Source organism: Accipiter gentilis, chromosome 29 (assembly GCF_929443795.1).
Source record: "Accipiter gentilis chromosome 29, bAccGen1.1, whole genome shotgun sequence".
In the NCBI taxonomy this organism is placed as follows: domain Eukaryota; kingdom Metazoa; phylum Chordata; class Aves; order Accipitriformes; family Accipitridae; genus Astur; species Astur gentilis.
Window position 1 is genome coordinate 2235192 of NC_064908.1, and position 15253 is coordinate 2250444.

Genomic DNA, 15253 nt, shown 5'->3' on the forward strand with positions numbered 1-15253 from the left:
AATCTCAACGTCGATTTCACTTGCTTCAAAGTGCCGGCAGCTTCCCCTGCCCGCTCCCCTGCCCGACGCTGCTCCCGGGGGGCTGCCGGGCCCCCCTCGGGCAGGGGCAGCGGGCAGGGAAGGAGCCGTTAACCCCTCGGTTAACGGCGGGTACCCCACCTCGCAGCCCCGGGGCGCCCCGCGCGGGTGCCGGGGAGGTTTCGTTTCGCCGCGCGGTTGCCACGATGACGTGTCAGAGCTGCGAACGGCGGGGAAGGGGAAAGTACTGGGGTCTGGGGCTTTTCTCCTCGCTCGCTCGCTTGCTTCCTTCTCCCTTATAAGGTGGTGAAGCGTTAGCAGGGCTGTAAACTGCTTGGGGCAGGGGTTGCACCTGGAAATTATGTCGTGGGAATAATTAAAGAAGTGAGAAAGACTCTTGCCCAAACTCAGCTTTTGTTTGCATAAGCGTGAGTTTGCCACAGGCTCGGTAACTGTCGGGGGGAGAGCTGAAGACAGCCCTAAGTGACGGGTCTGTAATGGCTTGCAAAAGACGTAACAGCGTTCGAAAACAGGGCGTGAAGGACTGGGAAGGCCTGGGTAAGGATGAACGGGAGACTGGGGGCGCAGAGCAGCTACAGAGAGAGGATGAGGAAATGAAGGGGAGAACATTTCTCTCTCTTAACCATTTACTATACTATCTTTTCACCTCTCTTCTTAAAGCGACCAGCAATGAAGATGGCAACTCTGCCTGGAAGTGCTGAGGACACAACCAGCTTTGAGTTTGGTCCTTCTGGCCGAGGAAGTCTCCCGATTATGCAGTGGAGTGGTAACTTTGCTTTCTCATACGGCAGGGAACATTATTCCATAGGCTTTCATCATATCGAGGCTTAAACAAGTTTAAGGATATGGTAGCATAAGCATTTAATCTGTATTACTCACTCGTTGACATCTCAAGCGTCAGGTCGGGTTGTTTAGCAACAACCGCTGGGTTCAGAACCGGCTCAAACATACTGCGTCTTGCGTCTCCATTACTTCAGCAGCACCCTGTCCTCTGAACGGCAGTCTGAGAGAGAGGGAGAGAGAGAGAAGGGCTGTATTTACACACGTACACCCACCCCGACCGAATTTTGGTTGTGTGGTTACAAAGGCCGTACGCGCTGCGGTTTTATCCCCGACTCCACTCCTTTGCGCAGTACCATAGAGGGGAGGATGCCATTTCCAACGGCAGTGCGGTGGTAGGAACAGGGAGGGAAGAAGAAAACAGACAGTAGGTGCCACTCCCCGCTTTTTTCCTCTTTCCCGTCGCCACCTTTCTTGCCTCCCCTCCTTTTCCGCCAGACTCCATAGGGAATTTCAGACTCTTACTGCAGTCGTCACAACCCCTCCTGACTCACTGAGCCTTCGCTGGCTGTAGCTGGCTCCCTTGGAGCATCCTTGCCTCCTGCAGCGCCAGTTCCGCAGAGCAGGGGAACAACAGGAATAGCAGCAACAATGGTGGTCCCTGCAGCAAGATGGACAGGCATAAATACACACACGTATAGGAACAGTACAAGGCAGCCACAGAGGTAATTCTGTATAGCCAGGACTAAGAAACGATGCTTGGTTGCATGGAAGACGTGTGGGTTGAGTCTCTTTTTACCGAGTGCTGTCTGAAGGGACAACCCTTTGCATTTTTTCCCCATCACTGTTCTGGGGTGGAGGACCCCATTAATTTGCAAAGCTAGTGCTTCTTCATGACATTTCTCAGTCCTTTGAAAGGAGATGCAACTAGCAACCAGTATACTTGCTCAGGCATATGTGTACTTTTTGAGTATCTACGTTCAGCGTAGGCATGCATTTGGTTTCATTCCTTTTGTGACCATCTTTTTGCCACAGTGATAGTTTAATTGTGACTAAGTGCAGGGAGGGTAAGAAGACAGAGATAAAGAGGAGTTATTTCAATGTTAAACTTCGGCTGTAAATCTCATTACTCAGGAATTGAGGTTACCGTCAGCAGGTAAATCTGTGGAACTGGCAAGAAACAAGGCTAAGAAGGGGACACGGCATATTTCTGTAGGACGCTAATGATTTTGCGCATAGGGATGGTATTGTTACTGTACATGGCTAACTGTTCCATGATGGTTTTCTGCATATTGCCACAAAAGGACTTCGGAAAGCTGTGATTTCTTCCTCCCTCTGACACTTGTGTGTGTGACATTGTGTAAGGCGATTCATTTTTCTGTATTTTGGTTTCCTTCCTTTGTAAAGTGGGGTTTATTGTGTATCTCAGCCTTAGTGCGGCATTATGACGCAGTGTTTGTTAATGCGTTGGGTCTGTTGGTAAAATACATGCAATTTTCTTGGGAGTCTTGACCGTTCAAGGACCACAAAATTTGGTAAAGAAAGTTAAGGATTGCAAATGCTCAAGACATACATTTAAAAGCATTACCATCTTATTCGTCTTTGATATCGAAGGAAAGCTCTCTCACTGACGAGGCAGCCATGATCTCCTTCTGCACTTGTTTTGCCGATGGTCATGTTACATCTGTGACGCAGTCCGATTTTGCTGTTGGTTCCTGTCTGTGCTTTACGGAGTTGAGCTGGTGAGGGCACAAGCTTGAATACGGTTAGAAACATTAATTTAATATTGATGTTAAAAGTTTGCAACCACACCTGAAGTGGCAAGGATATTGGCATCCACCTATTTTACCACCCACAAATGGTGAAGGAATGAACACGACAGCACCCCTAGCCATTTTATTGCTCGCAGAGTAGACTTTAAGCCGGCAGTGCTGCTGCTGCTGCTGTTAATTTCCATGTCATACAAACACAGCATTGGGCTCTCTGTCAGGCGCTTTACTGATGCTGTGACAAGCTTAAAGTCTATGAGCAAATGTTTTTCTTTTCTTATTTGGGAAAATTCATTAAAATGTCCAAATGCCAAGTATTCTACCCTCACTCCTCTTACAAATCACTTCCAGACCTATCCAGAAAATTCACTGCTGCCATGTATTTTTTCTAAAACTTGTTCACAGTGTTTTCTTACAGTTTAATATGGGTGTGGCTGGGGGGGAGGGTAAGATTTAAGTCAGTTAAGTATCTGTATCACTGACGCTAATGGACAGATACGTAGGCAAGAGATACGAGTTGCCCGTATCCTTTATATATCTGTATATAGGTATAAAGAGTCCCAAGCCTAGGTTGCAAAGATGCCCTTGTTATGGAACAAGAAGGGAGTACTCTATTCTCTTCTCGCCCACCCAAAAGTTTTGGTGCAAAGGCAGCAGTAGAAAAGGCCAATGCGAGAATGTCACAAAATGGTTTCAACAGCATTCAGAGATGCCAGTGCCGTTTATACTGGCAAGGCTCCGAGAGAGGTACCATGCATGAGCTGCCTGCTGCAAGGTCATTCCCCTGACTCATTGTCAGCAACCAGTTGGTTCAGGAACTTCCAATCCACATTTCTTAAAACTGTGGCAGTGCTTGAGTCCTGAACCTGGAGGTGAGGCTTGAAAATTAGTGCTACTGCAGTAGTGGGCACTGAGTCCAAAACTGTAGCTCCAAAAAATTCTGCATCTCTGAAGCATTTTAAAATCCATATCTATAATTTGTTTCTTGAGCTAACTACAAAAACTTTGCACTAGTTTCCTCATCCCCTTTTCCCCCAAGGCTTCCTCTGGACTGCTGGGAATCAGGAGTGGCATGTATTTAAGGATTAGGCATCAACTTACACTGTGTTCCAGAAAAAAAAGAAAAAAGTGTCTGCATATATTTGCATTTTTGTTCCTGTAGTCGTTATCAGGTGGACTCCACAGGCTGCTCTGAGTTCACCAGTGTCTGTCAAGCTAGTGTTGTCTCTCACGTGCTTTCAGTTTTAGGTGCCTTGGCTCAATAGCTGTCTTGTCCCCTCCCAGGTTTCCACATTTTTCTCCGGTGTTCCTATTTGTCCGTGTCACTAGTATTTTCAGTTGACTCAGGGCAACATCAACCATGGATATGTCAGGGCTGGCTCTAGTCTTCTTAGCTTCATAGGCAGCAGAGTGGTTAATGCCTCAAGGACCTTGAGGAAAATAACTTATTTTGTCCCCATCTTGGCAATAACAAAGTTCAATTTGGGGGTATGTTATCTGGCTCCTTTTGAACAGAGAGGAACACGGGGGCCAGTGCAGGCCAAGCACAGACACGAGTGGACCCTTCCTCCTCACAGTGTTGCTAGCCCACCTCCTCAAACCTCCAGCCCCGGGCCACCTCCTGCCCTGACCGTGCTTAAAGTCAGCTTTAGCCTTTGGTATCGTTATTCTCTAGTTTTCAAAGGGAAAGAACCTGGCTGCTAATCCTGATGCCAGTGACGACTCTTCGCCTACAGGGAGGCATATGTGATAGCTTGTCTGCTAAAAACTGAGCCAACACAGCGTGATTCAGACCTTAAGCTTTCCAAGGAAGAGAGCTATTTCTGAGTTAAGCACATCTCTTCAGCTCCCCACACAAACACTCTTTATCTAGTGCAAATGGTGCACAGTAGGTGTCCAACAGCAGCCACTGGTTTTGAATTTGGATATACAGCGTAAGTGCTTCTTAAACATTGACGATGCTTTCAAACATACAGTGAAGTTTCAGTGATAGACAAATGATGGAAATCCTGGGAACAGGTACAAACCAAACAGCTCATGTGTTCAGGGGAGTCAGCCAGGAGTTCGGCCAATGCTTTTCTCCAGCTTCTTGCCAGGTCCTTCTACTGCGGATGGTGTTAAGATATGGCAGGGTAGTGAAGGCATGTTTTCAAATGTCTGGTTTAAGGGCAAGTTATACTTCAGTGAACATCTGGCAGTATTTGTTTTCTTATGCTCTTCACTAGCACAGGACATTCTTTTGTCTCTTGAACGACACAAAGAAAAATACAACTTCCCTTGACATTACCTAAAGTGGCTGGATCGGTAGTGTGGGGGGAACACTATGTTCCTCAACTGACTATACAAATCACAACAATAATCTCCCTGTGACTGCTTTCAAGACCTGCAATCAATACTTTATATTCTAAAGTGATGCTTAGGTACAGAAGTTAGGAACAGAAAATTACTCTTCTGGTTTCAGCTACTTTTGTGGATAATTCTTTTTAGTGTAGTTAGTTTTATAATGTGCTAGTCAGTCAAGCTGTGTATGGCTAAATTCGATGAGTTTTCATTGCTGCACCTTCCTACTGCTCTTCCATGACCTAGGTCATGTAAGTGCAATGCTTTCTTCCCCTATGTAAGTTTGCCCAGTTTCACCTTATTGTTCCTTTTGAAATCTGAAATCCTCCATAGGATTCAGTGGTTCAGTTGTTCCTGTGCCCTCCGAACAGGCTGTGGTTTTGCCTAGGAACTCTCATGAAAGCAAAGGTGGAAGAAAACTGTATGACTCCAGGCAAGTCAAAGCAGTTTCAGACCAGCAGGTGGGAATCACAAGATTAGAAACTGTAGCCATAGTATCTAGCACTCCTAGAATGGTCACCATGCTAAAACCACTCCCTTCAGTTCAGAATAGCTTTGGGGCAAGGAATAGCAAATAGCAAATAAGGGTTATATTTTACTCAACAGTCTGAAACAAAGTTCTGGGATTTAAAAAAAACAGGTCTTGCGAATAAATCCTAATTATTTTAGTGATGTTGCACTGTTATGAACTATCTCCAAGTTTCTCCAAAAGATCTGTAATCTGCAAATTAAAGGTCTCTTGCACTTTTTTTTAGCCTCCTTTGTTAGACCCAAGCACCCCAGAAAACATGGATCAGTATGGCAGAACCATAAAACGAAGGCTGATATAGTCCATCACATCACCCAGTGTGCCTGGGTCAATGCTAGTGTTGAATTGTCTTGCCCTCAAAATGAGGTTCGCTGCATCCAAACCACCAATACCTGTTTGCCAATGCTGACTGCCAGACTGTGGCTCAGCATCGTTTAGGAGAATCCTGGTTGGCACCAAAGCCTTGCTGGGAACAAGCTCTATCAAAACTCACTCAAAGCAGCAGGAGTTAACCACACACTAGTGTGCCTTCAGGGAGGCTACCATGCAAAGAGAAAAGGCTAAGATGCACCTCTCAGACCTCATCACAAGCCAAATTTCAGCCATCACAGACACTACCTATCACCTGGCCCGCCCTAAATTATCTGGAAAAGCTGCTTCTCCCTACATAAAACAAGCGAGCAAACAAAAACGTGGCCATCCCTCATCCTCAAATCCTTGAACAATTGGACCATTTTAAAAAATGGGTTAGAATGATAGGCAGCTTGTTGACAGTTCAGCACGCTTAGACAAATGCTAGTGAGTGCTCTGACAGATTACCCTTAATAGGAATTGAAATTAGTGACTCAAATGTCAAGCAGGCCTGACTGTCCCATTGCTCAACTAGAGCTAAATGGGACAAAAGGCTCTACAGGCTTTTACCCGCAGCATGCCACAGTCCAGTGTTCAGCCTACCTTTGGTTTTTGTGGGTGGGGGGGCAGATAGCACAAGGGTTGCAGACGCAGAGTGCCCAGCTTTTAACTTTACTATTTATACCGCAATTGTACGGCTACAATAGTAGGACTAAAGGAATGGGCTACGTTCAACTCAGGAATGTGATCTGGAGTTTTTATTCTGGTCCTAATCAAGGAAAAAAAAATCCCCATTATGCATAAACTCAGGAAGGAAGTACATGTTTTTGCTGCCCATAATAGCAGCAGCATCTCTAAAGCCATCTTCTAGTCACAAGCATCAACTTCACTAAGCAATGCAGCATCTACCCTACCTTTACTCAGCCTAGGTCAGTGCTACTGCTGACAGAGAAAGCATTACACGCTAATGACTGGCTCAGACTGCAAGTTAGGGCACATTTGTCCATACCTGACCTACACAACACCACGCAGTAACAGAACTGCACAACAAACAGATGCAGTTACACACTCCTCCAGGCTGAGGAAGCTTTTTTGAAACCTTAGAAGTTCACTCATTTCAATTCCCCTTACAGGTCACCACTTGCACTGTCACACCCCTCTGTCCTGCACCTGGCCTTGGTCTGACTCATTCCTTGACTGTGAGGATGATGCATCAAGCTCAGATTTTCTGAGCTTCTGAAAATGGGAATATTTTCTCCAGGGGAGACCAGTCTGATGAACCACGAGTTCCACTCCATGATTTGACAATGGAGGAAAAAAACTGTGATGCACACAGGGTCATGCAGAGATCTGTTTTGCTTACTGTGGAAGCCCCAGAAGTGCCTTAATTTAGAAGCTGTAGGTTGTGAAAAACCAGGTCTGTGACATCCAGGCTTGCCTTGCTCCTGCAGACTAGATTAAAGGTCCTAGGCTAGGGAGGAAGTTCCCTTTCATGGGAGAGGCAGGGAATTCTTCCCTTTTTGCCTTTGTCTCATGTAGAATGTATAAAGCAGTATGAAGTCTGTGAAAGGCTTTGAGATGTTCCTCTGAAAGAAGCTACAGAACAGTACTGCTACTAAACGTGTCTGAAAAAGGAGGAAAAACCCAGAATGATAATATTGTACTTTTTCTACTATTATTTATTGAAAACTCCAGACCACTTTGACAAAGCCAACTATAGCTAATAGTAGTTGCTTGTCTCCACACATATGTGTGTGTCCATATGTACACATTCAACACACACAGCACATGTTTGAGACAAAACACTGGTTTATTTTTCTGCACATGTTCATATTAATAGTCGAGTGCTGTGTATCACAGCATCTTGAACTGCTCTCTTTTCCTCCTCCCCTCTGCGTGCTGCCTGCCCAAGCATGCTATTAGGTTTGGAAAGAACAGCATACGCTGTCACAGATGTATCCTTTGTAAAAGGTGTACCTGCAGTTTGGCAGAAGGGGCTGACACCTGGCTGCTTGGAGGGAAGGGGAACTTGTTAAGGCAACAGGACAATCTTCAGGTAGCCTAGAGAAGGGGCAGCATCATCTTAGTTATGCTGAAGTGAAGCCTGGTTTTATCAAACTATAAATAATGAATGAGCCATTGGTCTTCAACCGCTGCATGGTATTTCTGGAAAGGTTAGTCTCCTTTGGAGAGGGGAGGGGAAGGCACACATAGGTGTTCAGACCCAGTTCAGACTTTGTAAGTCTCATACATCCAGAGAAGCTCTCATTTTCAGCAGCACAAACGTAAGCGACGCTTCCACCAAATGTTTTTGAAAACCCTAATAAAGATTTCTTTTTACAGTCAAGGCACTTGCTTATTACTGAGATAAGAAAAAAACTAAAGCAACCCTCACTGGGAGCCGGTTTCTGAAAGGTGCTGCTGTAGTACTTTATCTGTGCCGCAGCTAACCTCTTGTCAGCAGTAACTCTCAGTCCAGCTTTTCAGTAGTAAATCTTACGCTGATAATACAGGGTGCTTCATAAATAACTGTGCCAGCAAGACAGACACTGGGGAGGGAACCTGCTTTCCACTTGTCTTCCACCTTGTTGCCCCAGATAATGGATTTAGAAACTACAGTAAATAGCCAGACACAGTAACCTAGTACAGTTCTTTCCCCTTCCTCCACTCCCCTTTCTTGGAAGGACATGCTCCTTTTCTCTTAGCTTTTCCTCTGCTGCCTGTGGGTGTGCATTAGGATGTAGGCACTGAAGCAGATTCTTGGATCTGGTTACAAAACTAATGCAACGAGTTGCCAAAAACCCAGGGCATCAATAAGTGAAACTCCCAACTCCACTTCTGCTGCACTTTATTCCATTTCACATCAACTTCTGCATCAGCACAGGTTAGACATGGTAGCCAGGGTTTGATGGTTCCTAAATTATGCACATGTATAGTCATTCATAGGCTTCAAGACTCCCCATCTATTCCCGCTACACTGAGACACATAACACTGCAGGTTAACTACCATGGCTATGCTGCACTACCACACTGCTCAGACCTATTCCAGTTACAATAACTGTCAGCCACTCATTTTCACATTCTCTTACTTCCTCAGCAAGTTTCGTTGAGCCATTTACAGTTAGATTTGCAAACACTTTTTAGGTTTCATTCTGACCCTATAAAAGTAGTTACCATGCAATTTATTTTCATTGTCCCTACAGAATTTAAACCTTGTCTCACAAAAATCTGCAACTCCCTACTTGTTAAAAGCATGCTATTTACAGGCCACGTAATACCGCTGACAAAGGAAGTTCCATCATGATAGTCACATTTCCTTTCCCTGTCACAAAAAGCACCTGATCTGTCCTGCCCTCTCTGATGATGCCAAGATCAGTAAGTGATGGAAAGCCAGAACACTCTCTACCTTGGACAGAATGAGGTTTATAGCCTGGTTCCATCTGCAACAGCACGAAAAAGTGTTCCTTTGTGTACAACACAAACTTCCCACCCTCCACCCCATCAGAATCATACTCCGCACCACAAAGAAGTCAGACCTTTTTCACTGCTTGCTGATAAGAGCTTCAGTATATTCCACCTGGCTATGAAAGCAAATGACCAGTCATTGCCAGAGCGGTGGGTTTCTTCATCACATATTTCATTTTTCCTACACCAGCCTCAACTAATCACAAGATGCAAAAAAAAAAAAGTGTGTCAATACAGTAACTAACCCAAAGTTAACTGTCTTACTTTCTAATAAAATTAAATAAATGAATTTTTCTCTAGGTACGGTGGAGATGGATTTTCTCTCTCAGCCTGCAGCCGTGCATGAGATGTGTCTTCCTCTGGAAGCTGGTTTCACATGGTGGCTTAGATTTTCCCACTTTGTATCTAGCACCATTTGAAATCAGTGTTCTAGGAGCAAGAATTACAGCGTGGGAGGAGATCAAGCAGCTGCTAACTTCACCGACAACCTCTACTCCTTAAAACAGCACTTTTTCCAATGGTTATTTTTTGCCAGCCATCCACTTTGTAACATCATCTGATTTCTAGACACTTATACAACCACTGTATACACCTTCTTGAGCTAGGGCCACAACAGGAACAGCTTCCTTCAAATGTATTTCTACTTAATAAACAATGGATATTGAGTTAAAGTTGTCCAGAGTAAAGTGATCCAAAAGTTGCACGAAAACCAACGTAGTACTTCTTGCATCTTGACAGGCAGAGTACATTTCCTTTATTATACAATCACTAGGACCCTAACGTTTAATTTACTAACTTAGAGCAAATGTATTTCCACTCTGTGCTTGGGGACTCTTATCACCATAGAATTATCATTCCGTAGCTACCAGAGACTTGCTCTGCAAACACAGAGATTCCGTCCAATAATTTGATCTCAGCAGTTAAACACAAAAGTGCCTTCAGCAATCATGATGATGTCACACTGATACACACAGAAGTCACTCCTTTTTCTAGAATTATTTTAAGTTTATTGCTGGTAACTTCTAGTAATGTTTCAGTAGACTTCTATATCCTTGCATCCAAATGACCAAAAATGAAGCTAAACTATTTTTGCTTGACCTCACTATTGTCAAACATGTCGTTACACACAGAAAAGGTGATCGCTGTATGGATGAAGCATTTGATCAGACCACTGAATAGCCGTCTTTAAAGAATGCATAGCTGTCATCTACAAGAGGATTCTTCTCTGAGCCAGGAAAATGTCTCTTACACAGGCTGACCGATTTCTCTTGGTGTTCAGAGTCTCAGTTTTTGTCTAGCACCATTTGAAATCGGTTATGATGTAGGGGGTAAAGCAACAGTAATGGAAAACTTCATTCCCCCGCCCCCCAAAGTCTTTATAAACAAACACCATCAAAAGCACGGTCTTGCTTCACAAACACGTATGGTATGCTTTTCTGTTCTCTGACCTGAAGTTACACCTACGGGCCGAACATCCTGCACAAAAGGAGGACAGTCAGCATCACGTTCAACTAGGAGGGATGCTTAAAGAGAAAGCGAAGCATCTGTTCAAACACGTAACTAAGATTCTTCAACTCAAGCAAGCCAGGGCCCATGTGTGAGAACACAGCCACCTAACCTTCTGACCAGTTATATTCCATGTGCTATTTGTTTGCCTTAACCTGTTATTTACTCAGATATTTTTTTTCTTGTAAATAAAATTGTGTGCTACTTGGTATTGGGCTCTGTCTCACATAGACAGATTACTTGTTTCCCTGCTGGAAAATATCCAATTGCTGCAAGTCTCTTCATTTCAGTCCCCAGCTCCATTTTCACCACTCTGTATGAACTATGCTCTGAAGCGAGCATTTACAGATTTTAGGTTTAACACCGAGAAGCCTACCAAGCACTGACACTTCAGATTACTTAACATTAAGCTAGGCAATGCTGTACCTGTTTTGTTACTCCCACTGCAAGAACATCACTTGTTTTACCAGTAGATGGCAACACGTTTATTACATACAGCCTTTTTCTTAGCACAAAGTTCATGTGTTCATGACTCTTAATGATCAGTTCCAGATTCTAAGATGAAATAATTAATGTAGGACTCACTTTTAGAAAAATGGTGCAGAATTCATGACAATTAGGACAAATTAACTTGTAGTGTTTAAGTCAAATTGCCTAGTAGCTGCCTATCCTATCAATGCTCACTGCAGTCCCAGAACTTCATGGATTTGTGAAGCTGTGTAGCCTACAACCTCTCATCATTTGCAGTCCACACCAACTGATTTTGAGTATCACAACCACAAACTAAAAGAAAATACAGCATATTAGTTATTTTTCTATTCCACCCTCTGAAAGGCATTATTCTATGAGGCAGCCAACTCAAACTTTCTTTGCAAAGAAATGCGTGGAGTACATTATGAGTGTGAACCTCATACAGTTAAAAATAATCACATTCTGCTTAACATGTTCCTTAAAAACGCCTAAGCTATATTCCCTAAGGATGACATCTGTCACACACTGGACAAAAGTGCCAGAATACTCTCTGGGCTTTGCTCTTGACTTAGTGTTACATTAGAACAGCCACATGATAATCTGCCTCTTCTCCAAGTTTTTCCCATGTTTTTCAGGAGTGAACACTGTAAGGTTTTGGAGGTTCTGGGAAATTCTCTGCAATTCCAAAAGAAAACCAAAAGGCTGCTCAGCAAATTAACACATTCTCTACACTACCATTACGTAATTCTGTGCACAAACTGCAAACTTCAATCTCAGCAGTTACCACCTAATGCAAGTTTGGTACATGAAAAATCATCTTAAGAATAACGGAAAAATAGCTGCTTACCACATGACAAATGAAAGACAAACACTTACTGCTAAATAATTTAACATTTTTATTTGTAACATTACAAGTCATCGCTAGTCTTTACATCCAGAAAAAAGTATAAAAGGCCATTTTTTACAGTTATTTCACTTCAGCTTTAAGTGCATTTCAGCGTATTTTAAAACATTGGAGATGCCATACATAATCAAGCTAGCTAGTGACCAACACGCTCAATTCCCAGTATATTATCATAGTGTTTACAAACAATTATCAAACTAGGTATCAGCTAGGCAATGAACAGCATGTCATTCTGTGTAGCCAAAAACCCTTTTTAATAACCAGACTATCATGAACTCTGATGATACAACTGCTGGGATTGTCCCAAAAAGCCCTATAAAGCCCTAAATAGTCCTACGTTATTCAAACAATCTGTTCACTACAGTGGAGAGCCGTGCCAATCTACCACAGACAAGCATGAATAGTTTAAATGCTGCCTCAGCCATTTGAAGAGAGGCAATTTGTTTTTTCTGGGAAAATTGGTTCTTATAAGCTGCCTGTATGTTGATAGCAAACTCAGAGATCCACAAAGCCAAAGCCTGTCCTAATTAAGCTTTTGGTTTTAATAAGGAATTAGAAGTAGCAAGTATGCATTTAAAGTCACAGCTATCAATGCACATCCGAGTCTCAATTCATGGCAAATGCTGTGATGGGAGCTCCTGGAGTCACAGTCTTGACCAAAACACTTCATGAAGCAAGCAGCTGCCTAAACAGAGACCACATCTACCACCACTGCCCACATAGCTATTCCTTCACTCCCGCAACTAAGCTGGTTTGGTCTTCCTTTAACATGAAAAGAGAAGGGAGCCTGACAGGGAAAGGCTTCTGCTTCTCAACAGATATCCAATGCTAAATCTAGCACTCAGAGCTAGCTTTAGCATCGTAGTCTGTATACAGAGATTTGAAATGCTCTATATGGAATATGTGATTTCAAGTAAAAAGAACAAGGAAGCTAGATCCACACAGTGCCATCTCTATCCTTAAAAAGCAACAAAATTCTCTCCGAAACTGACATCAAGGCTCAATAAAAATCAAGCATGCTACGGAACTTACACTGTGCTCCTGGTAAGAGATTGCTACCACCAATTTCTCAGCAGTTCCTTTAATTAGGTGCCTTCCATCAATAGACCAACAAATTCAAAGCCAGGGGATACCTTTGCTATAGAAACCTTCAGTTTTCCATTCCAACAAATCCACTGTAGTCCTTCTGGGACTATATCAAAAGAGTCAGAAATATATATGGCTTTTTTCCTTCTTAAAGGCAATGGAAAATCTATAAAACTCTGATTTAAAGGCACATTTTTAATTCATTAGATATACAGAAACCAACTTTGGCAAACAAAGAGGTGGTATATATAAGATCTAAACTGTGATAGTTTCAAAAAGACATAGCCTTAAATGGCACCAATCTCTTAAGGAAACTAATAATAAAACGTTTCATAATACAAGAGACAACAAAATCATTTATAGCGCCTCAACCACAAAAATGAACGAGAAGCACATTCAGATTTTAGTGAGCAGAACTAGTATTGGATAGTCTTCTGTAAGAAAAGAGGTAGCACTGAAGGCAGCAGGCGGCAGCAGCTGGTACTATGACAGTGATATGTCCAGTACTCCCGCCGACACAGACAATCTTGCATGCTACAGGTATGTGCCTTTAAAACCATTTCACATACACAGAAAAGACAGTCTGAGTGGCCCACAAGGAAAAGCAGATATATATACATATATATTCTTTTTACCCTATTAATGATCTCCCACTACAGTCAATCAGTAGTATAGCACATAGTACAAAATATTAATCTACAGAAACTCAATCCAAGTGCAATAATTTTCCATTTCTAATAGGTATATTCATCTGCAAATTCCCTCCCACCCCAAAAAAGGTAATTCATGCTTTACAGATCTTATATTCGGCAGTACATGGAGTGCTGTCACGTTTCCTACAAACAAAAAAACAAGTCAAATCAGAGATTTTACATTTAAATAGTTTTTACATTTATTCTGAAAGCACATCCTTAGTTTTATCATTAAATCAACAGGTAAAGTCATTAAACTAAATAATTATGTCCTCTTCTTACTAAGCAACTGCTAGACTGAGGAGTTTTTTTGCTTCATTTCACCCACTAGACTCTTAAGAATGACCCACAGAGTAGAAGACCATTTGATCCAAATGGGTCATGTCAAGTCATGAACAGACCACACCTGGGCATTACCAAAAACTGAAACCAGACGTAACAGTTATAGGATTCCTAACTATACGGAGACTACATTAGGACCATCCCTTATAATGTATTTTAAATACAGTGTGTTGTTTAATATATATTTTATAACCAGAAGCTGAATATTAGTTTGTGAGAATTTTCATTTTGTAGTCAACTTACAGCAAATTTACAATACTTGAACACATGAGGATTAAAATTCATAATTACATCCATCTATAATGTTTTCAAGTTCTTGACTAACTCCTGTTTTGCTTTACAGAAAAAAATCCATACCAAACCTCTGCACTATTACTCTAGGTCTCTAAGGAGTTCTAGGTATCGTAAGAAAAACTCAGGGGTTAATAGTGTGTACACATACTAGACCATTAATTTCTCTTACCATTGTCATGTGCAAAAGGTAAGATTGGAAATAAAAAACTCTATTCTATTTTATGTCTTGACTCCTTTTCTTCTCTCTCCAAAAATAAGCCCAACTAACCCAGAAACCTAATCCTATCTCAATTAGAAACATCCTACTTCAGAGGTAAAGATGATATTCCTTAATCCATACATTATTCTGGAAGAAACTCCAAGCTTAATTTTCATATATGCCATCTCAAACATCAAAAATTCTGAAAAGTCACTTCATTTTATTTAAAGTACAAGACTATGCATTTGAAAAGACCTTTGCATTAAGTTAGAATAAGAGACATAATGTTTCAACCATTACCTTCTCAGAATTTGTGCAATGGAGAAAAGTGATACAAATGAAGATTCTAGTTTACAAAAGTATTTGTAGGGCAAATTCTATTAAGGTAGTGATGATAAAATACTGACATGGAACAGTCAAACTAAGCTGTCCTGTCTTAAATCTGTTCTGTTTTAACAAGGTTTGAAGAGCCACATTTATGAAAGA

At 42.2% G+C, this 15253-nt stretch overlaps 1 protein-coding gene across 7 annotated transcripts in view; it reads right to left on the bottom strand.

Moving 5' to 3' along the window:
* The window catches only part of CD46 (CD46 molecule), a 251230-nt gene that overhangs the window by 226038 nt on the left and 9939 nt on the right, over window positions 1-15253 (bottom strand). For 3 of the 7 annotated variants that reach the window (XR_007509980.1, XR_007509982.1, XR_007509981.1), the window contains exons 11-13: window positions 2408-2574; window positions 1374-1480; window positions 919-1042 (exon numbers count right to left, since the gene is read on the bottom strand). Coding sequence is in view for 1 of the 7 variants with exons in the window: in XM_049832561.1 (XP_049688518.1) it covers window positions 14025-14076 (52 nt within the window). In the remaining 6 variants the exon portion in view is untranslated. Of the gene's footprint in view, window positions 1-825; window positions 1043-1373; window positions 1481-2407; window positions 2575-12126; window positions 14077-15253 lie in introns of those variants that run through there. The other 4 variants (XM_049832561.1, XM_049832560.1, XR_007509983.1 and 1 more) reach the window with 3 other exon arrangements.